The sequence below is a fragment of the Mytilus californianus genome, unplaced genomic scaffold (assembly GCF_021869535.1).
Source record: "Mytilus californianus isolate M0D057914Y unplaced genomic scaffold, xbMytCali1.0.p SCAF_5, whole genome shotgun sequence".
NCBI lineage: Eukaryota > Metazoa > Mollusca > Bivalvia > Mytilida > Mytilidae > Mytilus > Mytilus californianus.
Genome location: NW_026262701.1, coordinates 110,121,685 through 110,145,940, shown reverse-complemented (window position 1 = coordinate 110,145,940; position 24,256 = coordinate 110,121,685). Strand labels below are relative to the sequence as shown.

Below are 24,256 nucleotides of genomic sequence, written 5' to 3'. Positions count from 1 at the left end.
TAGAAAGTCCCTGGATTAACTTAAAATGGTCATTCATTCTCTCATTGATTATCCAAGTTTATCTAATCACTTGACTATGCACCAATACCCTAAAATTTCATTACACAAGGACACCTGTGGTACAGCAAGGATTCGTATATATAAAATTTAGTTCGTTGTACGTTCATGGATATTCATGACATGTGACCATTTGTGTGCACTTAGAACATGTCCGGTCATCTTTCTGACCATCGATCAGATCGTGCAAGGGCTGTGTAGCCAGTCAAGGTCCTTTCAAAATTCCATATATATATATCTGACCATCTACTCGCGCTTTATCCTAAAGAAAAGACGCGTGTATTCTCGGATGACGTAAGGAGAATTAGTATTTGTAATTGTGATATTGTTATTATATATAAAAAAAGATGTGGTATGATTGGCAATGAGACAACTCTCCACAAGAGACCAAAAATGACACAGAAATTAACAACTATAGGTCGCCGTACGGCTTTCAACAATGAGCAAAGCCCATACCGCATTGTCAGCTCTAAAAGACCCCGACATGTTCATATTAATGATCCACTCTTTGAAACCTAACCTAAGTATGACGAAAGTGCTATATATAACGAAAACAGCGGAGAAATGGATTAAATAGACTTGCTTTATTGTATAAACTAAAAAAAGGTCGGAGTGGAACTAACCCCGAAAAATTCAGTCTCTCTCCGTAATCGATCTCTTCTATATACTTGTTAATGAAATAATCGTAGATCAGCGGAATATAACGACTGAATTATTCGGGTAAGTGAAACAAGTAAATAAAAGTCAAAATTAACCATATGTAGTTCCATAAGGAGGGATCTGGACAGCCTGCTCCTAAATCAGCCTCCGAGTTGAGTCATACGTATTGACCTTTCTTGGCGCACACACGGTTTTCATTGCCTATGTGTTTTTTTTTGTACAAATAAATAATTTGACAATTAATATGCCTTCAATCCATTTTCTTGAGACATATTACACGTACATGAATCATGAATTTTCTACGTTTTTATAATTTTGAACACAAAGTATGCCCTGGGATCTGACCTGAAATATACATGAAACATTGAAAATTCACGATAGTAAGGTATATAGGAGCAACATTTAATTTCAAAGGGTTAGGGGTTTGTTCTGAGTCGGAAATAATTCGGAACACAACGTTATTCCCCACTGCCATGCACCAAACATTTTTTTCTCGAAATAAACGGTATGGGGAATTCTGGAATTCCGATTGTTTATCATTGTTTTCATTAGTTTACAAGTTGTGGCCTTCGAAATTGTTTTATTCAATGTTCCTATAGATTTTTATGGTAACTCCCTGTGCCCCTAAAAAACAAACAAAATAAAGTTTCCCTCCCACAAAATTTTACACTTAAACGTTGATTTGAAAAAAGAACTTGATTTTGTAATTTTGGTTATCAATTGAAATGAACCTTCTAGAGCCTCAACCTAACGCCCACAATAATGTCAATCATTACACATCAAATTTAACCCTAAATTGACATTCCACAATCGGTCAGTAACATCGCCTGTGTTTATGGCTACATGATATTTCCCGCCGTTGGAAAATCTCGTGCAGTGACAGAATTGATAAAATCTATTTTTAACATCTCTATTGTGAGCGAAATTTTTGACGTGCATTATTTCATTATTAAAAATGTTCGATCTACATTTGTTGCAGTCTAATTTTTAATTAAAAGAAACGTAATATCATTTCTTTTTCTTTGGCAATTATAGTAAATTAATCTCATCCCGGAATGTATATTCACTTTACCATTAGACCTGAAAGTGATTTCTAATAAATGAAGAAACTGTGTTTCACATTAAAAAAATTAAGAATATTATCGCTCAGGCATATTTATTTTATTTTAAGATGATTGATTGTTGGTTGCTTAACTTCCAGTGCCAAATATTCCATGCAAGTCCGGACAAACTTAGTTTTAAGATCGCACTTTCAAAAATCATTGTAAAACAAAAATGATCAGAAGAACTTTTATTCATGTGAAATAACCGTCCAATCTTTTAAATAGAACGTATTTACATTTCAAAGTGTAACAGATTAGTTTACAAGACAGGCATTGACGTTAAATATACAATTCCTTGTATACATGTACGCAACTTTCATATCTTTTAAATTGAACTTTTTTTGTCTAAAAAGACAACCCACGAGTTTGCGAAATCGAGTTTGAATGCACTGCATTGTGTGTAAATACATATACATATTATGCAACGACGGTCTGACTCTATGTATTACCAGGGTTGCGTTCAATATCGTACCGGCTACGTAGTGCTATGTAGATTTTTACTATTGAACGTGTAGCTATAGATTAGCTGCTACATAGATATTGATAGCAACTACATAGCCGCTACGTAGCTGCTACGATATGGAACTCAACCCAGTTGACCCCTGATACCAACTTAGGTTACTAAAGACTTTCCCCTGGCCGTTCATTTTATTTTTGTTTCAATAAACGGTTCTAGAAGCAATTAAATGATCTGCGGCCTCTGACATATAATTAAAAAAAGTAACCATCTAATCTCCAGATATATATAATCTGTTTCTCTCTAAATTTACAGAAACATTATATGATATATTTTTGAAAATTCCTTATATCTCAAATGATTATAGTTACTTTGTTTTTTAATTCTGTAAACATCTATATATCATAATTTGTACCACACTACAAGGATCTATTAATAACCGTCGCTCACGCATAACGGATTATACAACGACCTATTAATAACCGTCGCTCACGCATCAGTGATTCTATCAATGACTCAATACACACCAGTTTTATCGGACAAACGGCTAATTCCCGCCGACACGGAAAATCTCCGGATAACATGCAAAATATCCTGTAATACAGCAAATTTACGATGAACCTCTAATTTTTATCCGTTTCGCGGAGATTAGCCAAAAAACACCGGAGTTTTTACAAAAATCGCGGTGATTTTCCAAATAGGTCTGCCAGTGGTAATTCCCAAGTGTCTTATATAACAAGTTAAATGCCTTTAATAACTAAGCCTTGTTATTACAGCTAAGTTTATACCTTAAAAGCCTTGTCTCATTGATTTACCATGGTTAATGAAAAATGTATTAATTTAATTAAAAAATTAATTATCAAGGCTATACATTTAGTTTCTGCGCAAAGTTTCAAGAGTTCCCTAGAGCCTACTAAAAATCAAATTATTTATGATTTATTTTACAAATAACAAACATATGTTATTACAGATTTAGAAAATTTAAGGATTAAAGGTTGCACTTTGTAAATACAGCTGTTTCTCAAACCACGCCTCTTTTGGGGAGATATAGAATATTCATAGATAATTAATTTTGTTTACATACTGGTTCCCAGTTATGATGTCTAGGTTTCATCTCATAGAGACATAACTTGGGAATGTTACCAGTAAATATACATATGCATATTGTCTATATAGAAAACTGTGGTAATCCTACAGTCAAGGTAGCGATAGTTAAGAAATTTAGTGTTAGTTTAAACTCTTAGAGGTTGCAATTCTGTAAATACTGACAATGCAATTTCCCATAGGAACTCCCTTTGCGGCTAAAATTGTGACACTTTAACTATGAAGTTTCGTGAAAAATAATATCCCAGAACGGAAAGTTTATATGCACTACTATTTTATTCAAAGGTCAAAATATAGGGCTGTGTGGCATATTTTCAACATTTATATGCCCTGAACTTCTAAGAGTTTAAACTTATACTAAAATTCTATACTACCCTTACCTCCATTTTTGGACCTCCTAAGAATTAAAATTTAGCCGCTACCATGTTTTTCAATACTGGTTACATTCCCAAGTGATGTCTCTATGAGATGAAACACAGAGATCATCAATGGGAACCAGTACGTTAACAAATTAACATACCTATGAATATTAAATATCTCCCCAAAAGAGGTGTGGTTTGAGAAACAGCTGTATTTACAAAGTGCAACCTATAAGTTCGGGGCATATAAACGTTGAAAATATGCCGCACAGCCCTATATGTTGACCTTTGAAAAAATTGTAGTGCATATGAACTTTCCATTCTAGGATATGATTTTTTTCAAAACTTCATAGTAAAAGTGGTACAGTTTTAGCCATAAAAGGAGTTCCTATGGGAAATTGCATTGTCAATATTTACAGAAATGCAACCTAAAGAGTAGACAACTCATGAAAGTATCTGTAATAACACATGCAAGTTATTTTCTGTAATAACCCTATAGAGTTATATCCCTGACTGGTCAAGGCTGCCCAATCATTTAGTCTTGAGTGTAGGTTATGAAGATTATTTCAAAAATGTTCATAAAGAAAATCTAAATTTTACAGGAGTAATTTGAAACAAATCGTTAATATACATTTAATTTTACAGACCTGCAATAGCCTTACAGACAGTGAAAATGGGAGGCCCAGGAATATCTGTTGGACCTCCAGCTATGAAGAAAATTAGACAAGATTCTATACCCACAATAAAACGTACCTTAGTAGACCTTACAGGAAATGCAGCAATCACAGAGACAAAAAAGACTATCACACCTATCACAGCTAACTCAGCATTAAGAAAAGGTAAGGAGATTAAAAAAGAATCATACCAACCACGATTATTAACTTCAACAGAAGAAGAGCTTTGTAGAGATGAAAGAAAGGAAAAAAACACCAACTGAGGTTATCTCGGCAAAAAGAAAAGCTAAAGAGCAAAAAAAACCAACCTTGGTTACCTCAATAGGTAAAGAGATAAAAACACAATCATACCAGTATATGATTATACATGTATCCATTTTATGTAGACTAGGGAGTTAAATTAACAGTATGTGAATACTCATGTCTGTGTTATATGTAGGTTACAAAGTTGATTAACAGTAACTCATTATGTCTTTGATTTTGGTAGACTTGAGAGTTGATTTAATTGCACATGAAAACTTGTTACTTCATAAGCTTCCAGAACAGTTAAATAATGGGTGATTGAAAACTCAACTGTTAAAGCTGAGATATAAAACTGTACAATTTGTTTTTAGTTGCTACTAAAGATGTTCTGATTTGTGGAAATTGCAAGACAAGTTTTATGAGTTTGCACAGTTTGGCACAGCATAAGAAAGTTCCGTGTAAATTAAGGTTTTCCTGTAAATGCCAGAACACCCCTGTTCCAGATACTGGTAAGTTTTATAAACTTTTATGATCCTCAAATTTAATTAATTACCCAGGTTTTTTATTTTTTATCAAATTATCATGTAGAGTTCAATACAGTACTACGAAAGAAATTTGATGAAAAAGTTGATGCCAGAGTTGTTTTTCTTCAATTTTCAGTAAACTTCAATTTTGGCAATTGGATTGATCTGCACATTTCACTATTTTCAGTAGACTTGCACACTTACATTTTAAGACTTTGTGGGTAATTCAATAACCTCAACATTGTCATAGAATGTGTTCAGTAATAACTTTTTGTATAAAGCTTTATATTTAAGAAGGTGGAATAAAATATCTCCATATCTTATATGCAGATGCCTTATGGCTTATTGTCGGAAATTTTCATCTGTCATATTCCATTGTCCTTCACTTCATTTTCATGGATTAATGGTGGCATACAAAACTGTAAATGTTTTCTATCACTTGATTTGTCCAGTTATTATAAGTAATAGGTCAGCTTGAATTTCATACTCTATTGTTTTATTACATATAAACGTTTAGGAATCAACAGGTTGTAGATCTCCTAAATCAAGGAGATGCTATTGTCTATTTGTTTGTAGGTTTTAAATTTTTAAAGAATTTAAGACTAACATGACTTACATATGTAAATATGGATAAAGGCAGGATATGGAGTTTAAAATCTCTTCTTGTACTTGAAAAAACATTGCAAAACCAAAGGCAAAGGAACAGCGCTTTTCTTTATTTTCTTTATCTCAAAATCTTAGTGAGGCCTTTATCAGTCAGAGATATAACTCTATAGGGTTATTACAAAAAATAACTTGCGTGTGTTATTATAGATACTTTCATGAGTTGTCTACTCTTTATTCCTTAAATTTTCTAAATCTGTAATAACATATGTTTGTTATTTGTAAAATAAATCAATTTATAGTGGGCTCTAGGGAACTCTTGAGACTTTGCGCAGAAACTAAATGCATAGCCTTGATAACTAATTCTTTAATTAAATTAATTACATTTTTTATTAACCATGGTTAATTAATGAGACGAGGCTTTTAAGGGATAATCTTAGCTGTAATAACAAGGCTTAGTTATTAAAGGAATTTAACTTAATATATGAGACACTTGGGAATTACTGGGAAGCTTGCGCAGAACCTCATTACATGATCTGGTCATTATTTCTTACAATAAATTAAAATACATTGTAATTAAGCATGATGTATGTCTGAGCAAATGCTTAGGAGTGATATAGAGAAGCTGTGATAACACCCTTTAGTTATTACAGGCAAATTTTTTTGTAATAACATAGGTGTACTATGCAAAATTGACAAACTATGAACTGTTATATCTTTCTATAGTTAAGTATACATAAAGAAAATAGTAATATCAATAGAATTTGTACACATTTTAACTAAACTTATGATGTATATTGTCCCTTTGAAACATGTAACATACATATGTTATCACAGTTCTTTGACTTTTTAGTCCATAATAACAAATGCATGTTATTTTTCTGTAATAACCCTAAAGAGTTATATCCCTGACTGTTTATATGAACATGCAGCAAAAGTTTACTCCTGACTGCAAGATCTAGATGACCACTAGCAATGATTAAATGGAATTCTTTGTCACATGTGGATCACAATACACCTGTGCCACAAAGAACACAGTCGAGGGGTATTATATAAAGTGTATAGGGCAAAGAAATGTATTATACATGTTTTCATGATTTATAATTCAGAATCAACAGATCCAACAACCCTTCAGTGTGGTACATGTAATGCAGAATTTTCAAGTGCATGGGCTTTAGTACAGCATTGTCACGAAGAGCATAAAATGTCAATATATAGAACGGTTTGTATTCCTACTTCATATTTAAGAATATATTCTTATTTTATATCATCTTATCAAATTCCGCCCTTAAATTATAAGTACTGTACTGTGAATGCACTCATTAAACATTTAAAAAATATCTAATATACCGAATTCAGGCTTGTATAGTCCGCAGTTTTATTCTCCAAAATTGAACCTACCAGACAGGGGTGCGAACTAGAGAGAAAGACAAGCCAGAAATAAGAGAAAAATTCGATTTCGAGAGGTTTGTTTACGTTCCAATATGTTTGTTATTGAAATTGTAGAGGGCGCTCTTCTCATTTTCAAAACAAATAATTTACCTAATCCATATTTATATGCAATTTTTATTCAGTATCAAATATAAACTGATAAATTTCAAAATTAAATGCTTCACTTCAAATGTCTCGCTTTTTTTCACTACATTGCATGAAATAAACTGGGATCTGCTTGAATTTAACGGAACGAAAAAAGTGTATAAGTCAGCTGGGAACTAGCTTATGCATAACGATGTATAAACTACAAAACGTAATCGGTTATTCGTTTCGTTTTGGAGTTTCATACTGACGCATGTGTTTTGTTTTAGCTTAAGATCCTTCAAACATTAATGTGATAGATATGTTAAACATCATTACTTTCAAAGTCCTATTCTAGTGATATCTATTACGTGAAGATTTTCCAGACACTCTCACCGTATTTATATTTTTTTTACACATGCTATACGAACTTCCAGTTTAATCATACCTAATTTTCTCAATTGTTTTTATACGACTGCAAAAATTAAAAATTTTTTGGTCGTATATTGGTATCATGTTGTCGTCGTCGTTGTAGTCAGCGTCGTTTGAAGACAGATGGTTTCCGGATAATAACTTTTAGTATAAGTAAATAGAAATCAATAAAATTTTAACACAAGGTTTATAACCACAAAAGGAAGGTTGGGATTGATTTTGTGGGTTATGGTCCCAAAGGTTTAGGAATTAGGGACCAAAAAAGGGGCCCAAATAAGCATTTTTGCAGTTTCCAGACAATAACTTGTGTTTAAGTGTATGAATCTCTCTGAAATTATACCACAAGTTTCCATACAACAAAGGGATGGTTATGGGGGGTTATGGCTCAAACCATTTGCAATTAGGGGCAAAAAAGGGGGAAAACAAGGGTTTTTATGGTTAAAGGACAATTTAGACAATTTAAAAGCAGTGAAAGGGAGGTAATCCAATCCATTTAAAGAATACTGTTGTATATATGTTTGATTACCTCCCTTACACTGCTTGTAAATTATGTATAAAGAAATGATGATTGTCTTGAGATGATTAGCTGTAAATTAATTTTTAGAAGTACTATTAATTAATATTAATTTTAACCATGACTGTATGTCATTATTTAAATGAGTAGTTATGGTTGCAAACTCCATTAAAAATTTGAATTGACATTATTTTTGGAATAAGGGAAAGGGAGAGTTGAAAAAAATAGGGGGGATACAATTTTTCTCATTTCAGATTTCAGAAATTTAAAAGAAAATTTCTTCAAATATTTTTTTTGGGAGGGGGGTTAATATTCAACAGCATAGTGTATTGCACAGAAGAAAAAAAAACGGGTAAATTTTATTGGGAGGAGGGGGGGCAATTCGCAACAGCATAGTGTATTGCACAAAAGCAAAAAATTGAATATAAATTCAAATCATATAACCAATTTTAAGTTCTTTGACTACACTTATTCTGTGTCAGAAACCTATTATGTGTCAAATATTTAATAACAATCCAAATTCAGACCTGTATCAAGCTCGAATAGTGTGTCCATTTTGGCCCCAACTTTTCAGGGTTGGACATCTGCGGTCATATCAAGCTGCGCTCAGCGAAGCAATTTATTTTATTTTGTGATTTTGACTTATTTTTCACACTCGTGAAATGTTCTAGAATCATTTACATGCATTTTCAATTTCTATTTGATGATGGAAAACGGTCAAACAGCAAACGATCACACACGATTTAAAATTACTGGAGTTTCAATAGACGTTTGCAAACAGTTACAAAAAGTTTTTTACCGGAATTTTCGTGGCGAAAAGGGGGTGCGGACAATGTACCAGTGCGAACTATACAAGGCTGATGAGGGTACTGCAAAATTTTATGGAAATTTTGTTTACTTGATGGTGTATTAATATTGATATCTTAGTCTTTTTAGCTCACCTTTCCACAGGAAATGTGAGCTTTTGTCATCACTTGGCGTCCGACATGCTTGTCCGTTGTCGTTCGCCCGTCCAGTGAAATCTATTTCAAACATCTTTTCCTCTGAAACTACTGAACCAATTCCAACTAAACTTAAGCTGAATGATCCTTAGGGTATCTAGAATAAAGTTTGTGTTTTATTTTCTGTTTCGTCAAAAAACATGGCTGCCATGGCTAAAAATAGAACATAGGGGTAAAATGCAGTTTTTGGCTTATATCTCAAAAACTAAAGCATTAAGAGCAAATCTGACTTGGGGGTGAAAATGTTCATTAGGTCAAGTTCTATCAGCCCTGAAATTTTCAGATGAATCTAACAACCCATTGATGGGTTGCTGCCACTAAATTGGTAATTTTAAAGAAATTTTGCAGTTTTTTGTTATTAATTTGAATATTATTATAGATAAAGATAAACTGTAAACAGCAAAAATGTTCAGCAAAGTAAGATCTACAAATAAATTTATATGACCAAAATTGTCAATTGACCCCTTAAGGAGTTATTGCCCTTTAAAGACAATTTTTCACAATTTGTTCATCTAGTTTGCTTACTTTAAAAAATCTTCTCCTTTGAAACTGCTGAATCAATTTCAGCCAAACTTGGGCTCAATGAGTTTCAGAGTATCTAGTATAAATTTTGTATTTGAATTCCTTGTACGTCAAGAAACATAGCCACTATGGCTAAAATGGAACATAGGGGTAAAATGCATTTTTTTGCTTTTGAAGAAAATATGACAGATACAGAGAACATTTAAATGGCATTTTTAAGCCACTCATTAATGTATATTGAAAAGCAAAAATAATCATTGATGAAAGATTTAAGCAAAAAATTACAGGTGAGCGATTCGGGACTCTTGAGAGCCTCTTTGTTTTAAAACTCAGTTTCAGCTGTTATTGTATTTGTACAACATATATGACATTTTAAACATGTTTATATATTCTTAGAGTAGCTAGGGTTTCTGGCCAATCTTGCATGTTGACGTCAGTGAGCAAGGGATACAATTTAAATTCTTGCTGACTGATTGATTACCTTGAATTAGATCCTTGTTTATGTGGAAATCCAAATGAACAAAACTTACTAGTGTTTGTTCACTACTTCATGGGTTTGCACCTTGCTAATTTTATACCCCTCAATACCCTTTTGTGTAAATATCTTTGATTTGATTGCACATTGATCGATACTGTTATCATTATTTACTGTTAATATATTTAACAGGTAACTATTAATGTAATTGAGTATTGAGACTGCATAATTAGATCAAACTTGTAATTTATTGTAAATGTGTTTAAATCTTAGGCATTCATTTTGATAAAACTGTGATCAAGCAAGTAGGTGCTATTTTGAAATCCTGTTTCAATCATATCAGAGACATTGAGCAAATTTGTCTATTCATTACCTAAAAGATGCCTGCAAGATGTTTGTATGCTCTCTCGTGAACTACTTTGGACTATTGGAAAGCATTGCACTATGGACTCTCATAAACCAACGTTTAGAGATAACAGCAAGTCCAAAACACACCAGCCAGGCTCATTATAAGAAGGAAGAAGAACAATCACATCACAGCAATCCTCAAGTCCCTTTATTGTCTGACTGTAACTTATCCATGCCAATACAAACTTTAGTATGTGTCAAAACAGCTGTCGTTTTGTTGAATAATTTGCCAAGTGAACTACGTAACATAAACTCTGTGAACGTGGGAAGGAAGATATAAAATTATCGAATTGTGAAAGAAAAAGTTAAATACACCAGATCATTTTATGTCTGTTAAGACAAAGTTTAGTTAACAAATGGGATTATCTGAAGCATGGAAAACATAAAAAATCCAAATGAATATGGCTCTATTATCATGATCATCATTATACATGTGCTCACCACAACACTGTTGATTGTTTATCAAGGTCATGATCAGTAAACTTTGGCACCAAAACCTTCAAATTAATTAGCAGCTTTTTTGTTCAACAATTGCTGTCAGAATGAAATGTATTTTGGTGATTTTACATTATGGGTTCATAATAAATTTGGAAAAAAAAATGTGCTGAAGACTTAGTTTAGTGTTTTGATTTAATAATTTCCTTAACATTACAATCACCAGATACCCTTTTCCTATGACTTTTATTGAATAGTTTAGAATTTCTAACTACTTTTTTTTGTACAACTTTATTGTTATTAATTTAACCATGCCCATTTCTAACATATTTTTCAGTAAATTTATTACTAGAAATTTTATCATGTTTATATGCAAAATATTTAGAATCAAAATTTTTAAATTTTAGCGTTTCTTTTTCATCTTTTTTTTCCACTGATAATTAAGCAACCAACAATCAATCAATCAACTTTTTTATAAAAGTTATTAGTGATCTAGTTCATATATAAAATTTTTATCCTGAGCATTCTTGTTTTATTATTATAACATGTATCTGAGAGATAAGATTATGTTGTAAAGCGCTTAGGGTAATTTGCAAAAACTGTTTGATAATCATTATAATAATGAATCAAATGTTTATGTTATGTATAAGTTGTGTGATTGAAATAGCCTCTCATCAAGTATGAGGTATATGTACAAAGGATTTACCTTTACAAAACAGAGAAATATACAAATGCATATAAAGTTTATGCCCTTTTTCCAATAATTTAAGGGTCAAAATTACTTCTTAATATGGTCTATTTCGTAACATGATTAATCATTCAAACAAATATGAGCCCTATCACTTCAGTAGTAGAGGTGTTTTATTATTTATTTTGTTTGTGTTTATATGTCCATCTGTTCATCCATCCCATGTTAGGTTAAAGTTTGTATGAAGGATGTTTACATGAATTCTGGTACACATGGTCAATATGATGTGAACCAAGGGTCCGGAAACGGTCATATTTGCCAGTCTTGTCCTAAACTGAAAGGTATTTGTCCTAAATGAGTAATTGGGATTTAGGACAAATTTAATTTTTAACAGAAATAATTTCGGTCATTTCATTGACTCAATGTTTGAAATTGGATTTCTTAATCGCCATTTTGCACTTTTGATCACTTGTTTTTGTTTATAATCCCTTTCCTGTAATAAAACTGCCACTCCAGTATAGTTTGATAATCCTGAGGGCCCTCCTAATAACTATATCAATGCCCCCAGGAAACATTGGCTAATGATCGCTAATTACTTTTTACCTGTGTTTTTAATTCACACCTGACTTTGATCACAAGCTCAGAATGATATCTTAAAGAAATTAAAATTCCCTGACAAGTGTATTAATTATTTTATTACTTTTCAGCGAAGACAATCATCTATTCTGATTTAAAAATTAAACCTTTATTTAATTTATGTAGAAAAAGTATTTTTTCACGAGTAACACATGTACTTGTTAAGTCTCCCAAACGAAGTTTGGGAAGACTTATTGTTTTTGCTCAGTTCTTATTATTATTATTATTCTTCTTCCTCTTCCTCTTCCTCTTCCGCCGCTTTTAAATTTGAACTTGTCCGCACCCGTTCTCCAAAACCGCTTGTCAGATTAACTTCGGGTTTCACAAAATGTTAGACTAACATGTCTAGTGGTGCAATCAGGGTTTTGTTTGTGCAATGGGGTTTATAAAGGGGTACTTTGAGGGGCAAACAGAAAGGAGGGTTTTACTATAGAACCCTATGGGATTTTATTTTTTTAAAATTTTCAAATGATTATAAATTGAAAACTGTTTGTGATAGACACAATCTTTTTAATTGAAAATGTTCTAAATGATAAAGCACATTATATGAAATACAGGATTAGTCCCCAGGGGTCACCCCCACCCCCTGCCATTTAAGAAAGTTCTAATATCTTGTAAATGGTCGAGATCCCCACCCCTAAACCATATATATTCTGGTTTGTCATGATAAAGCACATCAAATGAAATACAGGGTTAGTCCCCAGGGGTCACCCCCACCCCCTGCCATTTAAGAAAGTTCTAATATCTTGTAAATGGTCAAGATCCCCACCCCTAAACCATATATATTCTGGTTTGTCATGCTAAGATGGTTTGAATGATATACAGGGTTAGTCCCCAGGGGTCATCCCGACCCCCTGCTATTTGAGAAAGTTCTAATATCTTGTAAATGGTCGAGATCCCCACCCCTAAACCATATATATTCTGGTTTGTCATGATAAAGCACATCAAATGAAATACAGGGTTAGTCCCCAGGGGTCACCCCCACCCCCTGCCATTTAAGAAAGTTCTAATATCTTGTAAGTGGTCAAGATCCCCACCCCTAAACCATATATATTCTGGTTTGTCATGCTAAGATGGTTTGAATGATATACAGGGTTAGTCCCCAGGGGTCTTCCCGGCCCCCTACCATTTGAGAAAGTTCTAATATCTTGTAAATGGTCGAGATCCCCACCCCTAAACCATATATATTCCTGTTCGTCATGTCTTGAACATTTGAATGACGTATAGGGTCAGTCCCCAGGGGTTCCCCCTACCCCCAATGTTCTAGTATCTTGTAAATGGTCGAGATCCCCACCCCTAAACCATATATATTCTGGTTTGTCATGCCAAGATGATTTGAATGATATACAGGGTTAGTCCCCAGGCATCACTTATGCATATAACTTTACTGGACCAAACCAATTTTTACTGGACTTTGCCCAATGTCAGGCGATCCTGGGAATTACGAATTATGGGAGCTTCGTTTGGGAGACTTCGTAACAGCATCCTGTTACAATCATTTCTTGTTTACTGTGTAATACGCATGTGGAACTTGTCTTCAGCAAATTAAATATTTAATTGTAAAATGCAAATTGATTTCATGCTAAAGTAAACGAGTGCAACTTTTATCTGTTATATTTAAACACTTTTAAAGGTAATAAAATTAAAAAGCCGGTGATTTCCTGTCAATTTGATAAACAAAACATATCCCGGAAATGAATCCGGAATTTTCCGTACTTTATATATTATCGAAAAACTTCTGGTTTTAATTTTGTCAAATCGAAAGAAGGTAACAATGTCTGAGAAATTAACCATTTTGAGTCATTAAAATCATTTCTATTTTAAACTGTTGCATTCACTAAACTGTTCTTGAAGGTTTTTAGAAAATTGGTAAGAAATTTACTTGTAGTAAATGCGATGAAACAGCATTGAGCAAGTTTGTTGATGTTATAGCCTATGAATCTAGTTTGACATCAATAATAAAAGGGGAATCAACTTTTCAATCATCTTAAAATGACAGAAATTGTGTGAAAAAATTTCCGGATCCTTGAATTGTGAACCTTTAAAAATTAATGCCAAATACAGATTTTGATTGAAATTTGCTGTTATAAAAGATTGGAAATCATTTAAAACTAAGAATATATTCCCCTTATGCAAAGCTCTGATTCATTAGATTTTCTAAGAATTGGGCCTTGGACATCATTGAAGCAACACTAATTGTCAGAATCAGTTAAAATATGAATTAAGCAATAACTTATTAGCCAAGTTCAAAATTTTTATATGTTTTTGTTTTGAACATGTTGAATGCAATTTCTTTACCTTCAAATATTTATATTTTTTTTTCAATGACAGGAAGGACAAGGCCAGGGAGATGTTGCAACAGTAGAAGAAGTGGTTGAGGTAATTGAACTTGAATGATACATACTGGTATATTGGGTGAGATAAATAAATAGAGTACAGTAAAACCTTTCATGGAAGGCATTCATAGAAAACTGGAAAAAATCCCTGTTTTTAACAGTTGATATTTATGCATTAATGGACAGAAATTGATGGCTGTTTAAAATGATTGGCACTCTAGCTTATATGGGCAGGGGTTAAAAATCTAGCATAAATATGAAGATACTAGATTTTTTCTGATAATAAAATTAGCCTCCCACGACAGATTTTACTGTAGTCAAGTGTGTAGAGTACATTACTAATTAACTGAAAACCCAGCAAATGGTTATCAAGATTCTCAATTCTTGACTGTAATGCTACCACCTATTAAGATATAGTCTTCCTGCCTATTCATAAAAACTAAACTTTTTTTTGACTTACGAGTTAGCTTGCTATGGTGCCATATATTTTAGCCTGTTATATGGTATTGTGGCACTTACTGGAGTTAAATAGTAGACATTGTCATGAATTGTCATTTTTTGTTTTTTTTCAATGATGGCTATTTTTAAAGATTTTTCTAGTGTCAAACATCAACCTTTTACTGTAGGATTAGGGGAATATCCACAATTTTTTGATTTGATGGATTTCTTGATTTTTCATAGCATTAAACATATTCTGAGGCAACAAGTAATAGAATTGTTTGACCTCAGAAAAAAGAATCCTTACTGAAAGGTGATGTTTATTTTTTTTTCTGATGGTTAGAAAAAAACATCAGAAATATCTGCATACTTTAAGGGGAAGTGTATTAAGGCATCATTACTAATATATTTCATTGCATCAATAGTTTTTTTTTTCATGTTGCACATTTTCGATCATATCATCATTTTTATGCACAACTCCATTATATCTGTACAATTAATGTCTGACAACTTACACTTTAGATATGGTAAAAAAAACTTGTGCAAAATGTCTAATGTCCTACAGATCAGGAATTTTAATAGCATTTTTATTTTTAAAAGGAGTGACATTAGGTATCATTGTGCCATTCACAGATTATAATTATTAATATTAAAGCTGTTATGAATAAAGATCATTTTTGTTGATCTTTTTCAGTAATTTTTCATAGGAAATTTGTGTGCATTAATTTCAAATAATATAAAGTATGTAAATAAAATTTTACTTCTTATAAAATTATTTACTCTTTTAAATGATTAGTATTCAGCTGTTGAATGGTTCATGGAAATATCTAAAGATATTGATCCTCGGTCATGAATCCTTATTTTTTCAGAGATTCAGATTATTTTTTTTGTGAGGAATTTTTAATAATTTCAGCATGACATAGGAATAAATACTATTATAGTATTATTTTGTGTCTTTTGAAATGAAATTTTTTAGAGATGATAATTGTATATTTTACTGTTTTTATTGTTAATTTTTGTTGAACTATTTCTTTTTACAAACAGGAAGTTGTCGTAGTCCAGAGTGAAGGGGATGTGAATGGCCAATAGATGGTGAATGTACATATTTTATTGTACATCAGTAATTTTACTAGCAATCAACCCTATGGGACAATAATTGACCTTGGTTTAGGTGTAGAATTTGGTGATCATTATTTTGAAATAAAACATTTTTGTAAAAGACATACCCTAATATTCATCTGTAAAATAAACTGCTCACAGGATATTTTTGAGAATCAATAAAGACATGGAGAAAATCTTATCACAGATAACAGAAGATGAATCGCAATTAATTGAATTTTTGTCATTTTATTATTTGATTGCCTAATTGATGTACTACAATCATGACATTTTTGTTACCATGGTATTGTTATGCTGAAAAAAGACATTTCTGGGTATTGTTTAATACATTTAGTTATTTCATTTAATAAATATTTTGCCATGATAAACATAATGCAGACTTTTCTCTGTTTTACAGTGTATTTTGAATGAAAGTATGAAACAAATTTGGAGCCATTAGAATTGAAAAGCAAATTAAGTCCTTTTCTCTCCAATCCCCTTACAGTCATGTTAATAAATGACTTGAGGTATTTGAAAATTTGGCAGCTGGTTATATTAGTTATGTAAAGAATTTTAAATTTTGTTATACATGCAGGTATACACTGAAATTAAAATGAATTCTCAAGAATCAATTATTATTTACATCACATTAATTATTCACAAAATAAGTAGTTTTTGTCAGACATCAACAACGTTAGAAAGAAATCAGGCCTGTTAAAACTAAGTTAATCTTGTATATAATATGATTCTTCTGAAATTAACTGCATATAGATTATATGTATGCTGATGTTCTTGTCAGTTGTAAAATGAATTTTGTAGTATTTGATGTCCAATAAATATTTTAGTCTATATTTTTGTTCAGTTTTTACACTGGATGTGTTTTTATATCATTTAGTGGTTGTTTTTATCAATTTTCTTCTATTAAGCAGACCATGAATATTACAACTGAATTTTACTTGGAACTAATGTCATAATTGCATTTAATACATGTAGTTTGACAAATATTTTCTTGTTGACAATAGGACAAGGCATTTTTCCTGTGATAAATATTTCTTGTCATAATGAATGAAGAATATTTGTTCTTGTAGCAGGTAATGACAAGTTCAATTTTAAAAGCTAGTTTATGGATATTTTTAGAGTTTAAAGATGCAATATTTTATGACAATTTTCCTAATCTACTCAAATAAACACTTTTTAACATGTTAGAAGTAAATTACAGAATAAGTCAATATCAAAGCTTTTAACAATTGCACATGAAATTCAATATGGCTGTTCACCATGTTTTACCAGAATATATGAATATGAAATTATTGCAAACAATTTGTAAAAGTTTTAAACCCTACTTTAAAAATCAATGATATATTTGAAATCCGGAAGTCACATTTATAAGATATTTAAATGAATTTAGAGAAAAAAACCTGCATGGGCTGATATAATTTCGGACAAAGCACAATCTCTTCCTGTAAGTTTTTCTCAGAGCCTTATTCACTGATCTTTGCTGAATACCTTCTATGATATTCCATTACATTCATGCGACAAATTCAATATGCAGTGGCATTTTGTGCTCCTGGTGCGGGTGAAGTTATTAAGTCTGGAAATTTTCACTGCAATTGAATAGACATTTTGATATTCTGTCCTATTTAATATTAAGGAACACTTTTTTGTATTTTGTCTTCCTTTTGACATGGCATGAAGTAAGACATAGATATTACTTCTCTGGCATAATTGTCGACACTAGTTGTTGAGTTTTCTGAATAGGTCCATTTCAGAATAAGTTCATATGATATGTCATTGATATTTAGCATACAGTCTCATCACTTGTTTTTTTTGCAGTTATCTAGGGTTGAAGTTTTTTAGACCAATAACTTTGTCAAATGTCAATGAATGATGAAAGGACAGTATGCAGTGAACATTTTTTTTTTTCTGTTAACATTTACATACTACTTGGGATTGGATTGTTAGACATTGATAACTTTGTTAATCTTCAAAGAATTTTATGAATCCTTGACAGAAGCTGATTCCAGATCAAGTAAAAGCATCTGAAGATAAAAATTCAATCCCACCCATCCATATTTTACTGATAAATGGACTTTGTTTTTGGCAATCAACATTACATTTTTACTCTGACTTCAGCATTAACATGCAAGACACAGGTTTTTTCCGGAACCCTTTCTTAATTTTTTTATACATATTTTTAAGAATTCTTTTACTTAATTATATTATTTAACATAATGTTGTAGAATCTTTCCTTCCTCTCAGTTTGAAGTTCTAAGCAGTTCTAAAAATAAGTCCTGCTTTAAAAACTTTTCATTGTTCTAATGCTGGAATATATTTTTCGTTAATTGTGATAGATTTGGACTATATTATTTTGTTAGGCCAAGGTTTCTAGTCATGCTCCACTCCGTTTGAAGTAAGTACATTGTTAAGATCAGTTAAGCTTTGGAAGGGATATACACTCCAACATTAATACAATTGTATGACTTTTATCAAATTAATGTTAATGATTTTGCTGCATAGCATGTGAGACCTGTGTATTCCCAATTCTATTAAGTTGTTATTTTGGTAGCAAGATTTTATATTCCTTATTTCTCAGTTTTAAAATCTTAAGAAGTTTTATTGAGTCTTCTTTAAAGGATATACAGGAGTAGAAGAAAATTTGTCTATACTTTCTTATTTTTTCCAGGTCTAGATGTTTTTGTTTATTACTGGGATAAATACTTTTTTGAGCATTACTTACATATGTGCTAAACATAAATACTATTTAATTTACCTTCAATAATGAAACCTGGAGGGGTGAGTTCCCCTGGGTGACAGGATTCTATGGAAGCCATCATGAACTTTTAAACAGAAGTCTCTTGTTTTTATACGACCACAAAAAAATTTTGAGGTCGTATATTGGTATGACGTTGGCGTCGTCGTCGTCGTCCGAAGACACATCTAACTTTAGTTTAAGTGAATGGATCTCTATGAAATTTTACCATAAGGTTCAATACCACAAAAGGAAGGTGGGGATTGATTTTGGGGGTTATGGTACGAACAGTTAAGGAATTAGGGGCCAAAAAGGGGCCAAAAATAAGCATTTTTGTAACTTCCAGACATTACTTGTGTGTTAGTGTATGGATCTCTCTTGACATTGTACCACAAGGTTCCATATCACAAAGGGAAGGCTGTAATTGATTTTGGGGGTAATTGCCTCAAAATTTTAGGAATTAGGGGCCAAAAAAGGGGCAAAATACAAGCATTTTTCTAGTTTCATGACAATAACTTGTGTGTAAGTGTATGGATCTCTCTGACATTGTACCACAAGGTTCCATATCACAAAGGGAATGCTGGGATTGATTTTGAGGGTAATTGCTTCCAAATGTTAGGAATTAGGGGCCAAAAAGGGGCAAAAAACAAGCATTTTTCTAGTTTCATGACAATAACTTGTGTTCAAGTGTATGGATCTTTATGAAATTGTACTACAAGGTTCCATATCACAAAGGGAAAGCTGGAATTGAGTTTGGGAGTAATTGCCCAAAACGTTTAGGAATAAGGGGCCAAATATAAGCATTTTTCTAGTTTCCAGACAATAACTTGTGTTCAAGTGTATGGATCTCTCTGAAATTGTACTGCAAGGTACCATACCACAAAGGGAAGGCTGGGATTGAGTTTGGGGGTGATGATTCATAAGGGGGGGGGGGATTTTTTTTTCCTTTTTTTTCTTTAAAATTTTCCATTTTAAATTCGTTATTTCTGATTTATATATAAAAGCAAATAATAATGATAAGGTTTGAATAGGTAAATTAATAATTTATAAGTTCTTAGACCACATTCATTCTGTGTCAGAAACCTATGCTGTGTCAAATATTTAATTACAATCCAAATTCAGTGCTGTATCAAGCTTGAATGTTGTGTCCATACTTGCCCCAACTGTTCAGGGTTCGACCTCTGCGGTCGTATCAAGCTGCGCCCCAGCGGAGCATTTTATTGAACATATCTTTGCAGTGATATATGGGAAAAGCAGTTATAATCACAATGAAGTGTTTGATAAAACTAGCAATTTTACAAATAAAACTTTCAAGCAGAAATGTCAGTATGGTACTCTTTCAGGAAGAATAATTTAAAGGTGCTTTAACATATAGACAAGTTGGGAAAATGCTGTAAGAAATAGTATTTATGTGAAAAGGAGCCATATATACAATCTTTTCAAGTTTATGTGTTGTCTCATTATTATTTACACAAATCTCTATTTCTCCTTTAAAGCAATATTGTTGGATGGGTTATTTTTGCATTTTTATCTTTAAAAGAAATGTTTGTAATGTTATATATAATAGTGTTAAAAATGTGCAAGAAAGCATCATGCTATCTCCTTTTTTAATAATATGGACGGAGGAGAATCTTCCCACAATAAAAATATCCACTCTGACAGATGATAAGATGCATCATAAGAAGGGCAAATTATTTGTGTGTGTGTGTTTTACAAAAGATGAATATAGCAGAACTTATTTTGAAAGAAATGGTTTTGTATTGATAATTTTTATACGACCGCAAAAATTGAAAATTTTTTGGTCGTATATTGGTATGACGTTGGCGTCGTCGTCGTCGTCGTCGTCGTCGTTGTCGTCGTCGTCGTCGTCGTCGTCGTCGTCTGGCGTCGTCCGGCGTCGTCCGAAGACACATTGGTTTTCGCACTCTAACTTTAGTTTAAGTGAATGGATCTCCATGAAATTTTACCATAAGGTTCAATACCACGAAAGGAAGGTGGGGATTGATTTTGGGGGTTATGGTACCAACAGTTAAGGAATTAGGGGCCCAAAAGGGCCAAAAATAAGCATTTTTGTAACTTCCAGACAATAACTTGTGTGTAAGTGTATGGATCTCTCTGACATTGTACCACAAGGTTCCATATCACAAAGGGAAGGCTGTAATTGATTTTGGGGGTAATTGCCTCAAAATTTTAGGAATTAGGGGCCAAAAAAGGGGCAAAAACAAGCATTTTTCTAGTTTCATGACAATAACTTGTGTGTAAGTGTTTGGATATTTCTGAAATTGTACTACAAGGTTCCATATCACAAAGGGAAAGCTGGAATTGAGTTTGGGGGTAATTGCCCAAAACGTTTAGGAATTGGGGGCCAAAAAGGGGCCAAAAAACACATTTTTCTAGTTTCCAGACAATAACTTGTGTTCAAGTGTATGGATCTCTCTGAAATTGTACTGCAAGGTACCATACCACAAAGGGAAGGCTGGGATTGAGTTTGGGGGTGATGAATCATAAGGGGGTTCAAAAAATTTGGGGGGGGGGGGGGGGGTTTTCTTTTTTTTTCTTTTTTTCCTTTTTTTTTTTTTTTAAATTTTCCATTTTAAGTTGGTTATTTCTGATTAATATTTAAAAGCAAATAATAATGATATGGTAGGAGATACACACCAAACAGGATGTGTAAATTATTATATAATAAGTATTGTGCAATAGCAAGAAATTTTCAATTGCACAGTATTGCACAATTGCAAGAAATCTTCAATTGCACAGTATTGCGCAATAGCAAGAAATCTTCAATTGCACAGTATTGCGCAATAGCAAGAAATATCCAATAGCACAAATTGCGCAATAGCAAGAAATTGTCAATTGTACAGTATTGCACAATAGCAAGAAATATTCAATTGCACAGTATTGTGCAAAAGAAGATACTTTGTATAAATTGCTTATTTCTTGATCAATTTCAATGGGGTTTTATTCTTGAATTCTTGGGGTTCTTTAATATGCTGAATCTAACCGTGTATTAAGTTTTTGGATTTTGGGCCCCGTTTTTAAATTGGTCCACATTGAGGTCCAAAGGGTCCAAAATTTAACTTTGTTTGATTTCATCAAAAATTGAATTATTGGGGTTCTTTGATATGCCGAATCTAACCGTGTATTTAGATTCTTAATTTTTGGTTCCGTTTTCAAATTGGTCTACATTAAGGTCAAAATGGTCCAAAATTAAACTTAGTTTGATTTTAACAAAAATTGAATTCTTGGGGTTCTTTGATATGCTGAATCTAAACATGTGTTTAGATTTTTGATTATGGGCCCAGTTTTCAAGTTGGTCCAAGTTGGGTCCAAAATTAAACTTTGTTTGATTTCAACAAAAATTGAATATATGGGGTTCTTTGATATGCTGAATCTAAACATGTATTTAGATTTTAGATTTTTGGCCCAGTTTTCAAGTTGGTCCAAATTGGGGTCCAAAATTAAACTTTGTTTGATTTCAACAAAAATTGAATATATGGGGTTCTTTGATATGCTGAATCTTACCGTGTATTTAGATTTTTTATTTGTGGGCCCGCTATCAAATTGGTTCATATTGAGGTCAAAAGGGTCCAAAATTAAACTTTGTTTGATTTCATCAAAAATTTAATTATTAGGGTTCTTTGATATGCCAAATCTAACCGTGTATTTAGATTTTTAATTTTGGGTCCTGTTTTTTAAATTGGTCTACATTAAGGTCCAAAGGGTCCAAAATGAAACTTAGTTTGATTTTAACAAAAATTGAATTTTTGGGGTTCTTTGATATGCTGAATCTAAACATGTGTTTAGATTTTTGATTATGGGACCAGTTTTCAAGTTGGTCCAAGTTGGGGTCCAAAATTAAACTTTTGTTTGATTTCAACAAAAATTGAATATATGGGGTTCTTTGATATGCTGAATCTAAACATGTATTTAGATTTTAGATTTTTGGCCCAGTTTTCAAGTTGGTCCAAATTGGGGTCCAAAATTAAACTTTGTTTGATTTCAACAAAAATTGAATATATGGGGTTCTTTGATATGCTGAATCTTACCATGTATTTAGATTTTTTATTTTGTGGGCCCGCTATCAAATTGGTTCATATTGAGGTCAAAAGGGTCCAAAATTAAACTTTGTTTGATTTCATTAAAAATTGAATTATTGGGGTTCTTTGATATGCCAAATCTAACCGTGTTTTTAGATTTTTAATTTTGGGTCCCGTTTTTTAAATTGGTCTACATTAAGGTCCAAAGGGTCCAAATTTAAACTTAGTTTGATTTTAACAAAAATTGAATTCTTGGGGTACTTTGATATGCTGAATCTAAACATGTGTTTAGATTTTTGATTATGGGACCAGTTTTCAAGTTTGTTCAAGTTGGGGTCCAAAATTAAACTTTGTTTGATTTCAACAAAAATTGAATATATGGGGTTCTTTGATATGCTGAATCTAACCATGTATTTTGATTTTGGACATTGGACCATAATAGGTAAATTAAAAAAATTGAAGTTCTTAGACCACATTCTTTCTGTGTCAGAACCTATGCTGTGTCAAATATTTAATCACAATCCAAATTCAGAGCTGTATCAAACTTGAATGTTGTGTCCATACTTGCCCCAACTGTTCAGGGTTCGACCTCTGCGGTCGTATCAAGCTGCGCCCAGCGAAGCATTTTATTTTAATTAAAGTTATTTGTTATTAAAAATTCTGTACACTGTTGTCGAAGGAGGATGAAGCTGAGTAAGTCCAAACTCATCAAAGATACCACAGAAGGAGAACATCACACATCTCATATTGTTTTGGTGAATGATGTGTGTGTGTGTAAGCTATGCATAACCTCTCTTTTTGTTTTTCTTTTTGTTTGGGTTAATGATTAGTCTTCCTCATGGCAACTTTTATAGTACGTAAAATACTTTGAGTATTTAATTCAAATTGTTTTGATCTTTACTTATATATAAGTAAGTATTTTCTTGCAATTATCAAATATACAACAGAGGTAATGCAGATATTGGATTTTCCAAAGTTCAGTAGTTTACTCTCTGCTTAGAAAATGAATTTGAAAAAGAAAACTTCTAAACTTTTTTTCCTAAATATATTTATACTGGGTAGAAATTTTACCAATACTGCATAATGCACCAGTTAAGGCCTATCATATCCTGCATCAATTTTATCAGTTTAATAAGTAGACGTGTTTGGATGTTATAATGTAATCCATGTTTTTTTCATACATAT

At 32.2% G+C, this 24,256-nt stretch overlaps 1 protein-coding gene across 3 annotated transcripts in view; it reads left to right on the top strand.

Annotated features, from left to right (window-relative positions):
* LOC127700592 (uncharacterized) overlaps positions 1-24,256 on the top strand; it is a 66,475-nt gene that overhangs the window by 21,868 nt on the left and 20,351 nt on the right. Inside the window, exons 4-8 of one of the 3 annotated variants that reach the window (XM_052204137.1) lie at positions 4,386-4,579; positions 5,029-5,166; positions 6,894-7,006; positions 14,742-14,789; positions 16,229-17,131. In XM_052204137.1, coding sequence (XP_052060097.1) covers positions 4,386-4,579; positions 5,029-5,166; positions 6,894-7,006; positions 14,742-14,789; positions 16,229-16,273 — 538 coding nt within the window. In that variant the 3' untranslated portion in view covers positions 16,274-17,131. Of the gene's footprint in view, positions 1-4,385; positions 4,580-5,028; positions 5,167-6,893; positions 7,007-14,741; positions 14,826-16,228; positions 17,132-24,256 lie in introns of those variants that run through there. The other 2 variants (XM_052204138.1, XR_007981652.1) reach the window with 2 other exon arrangements.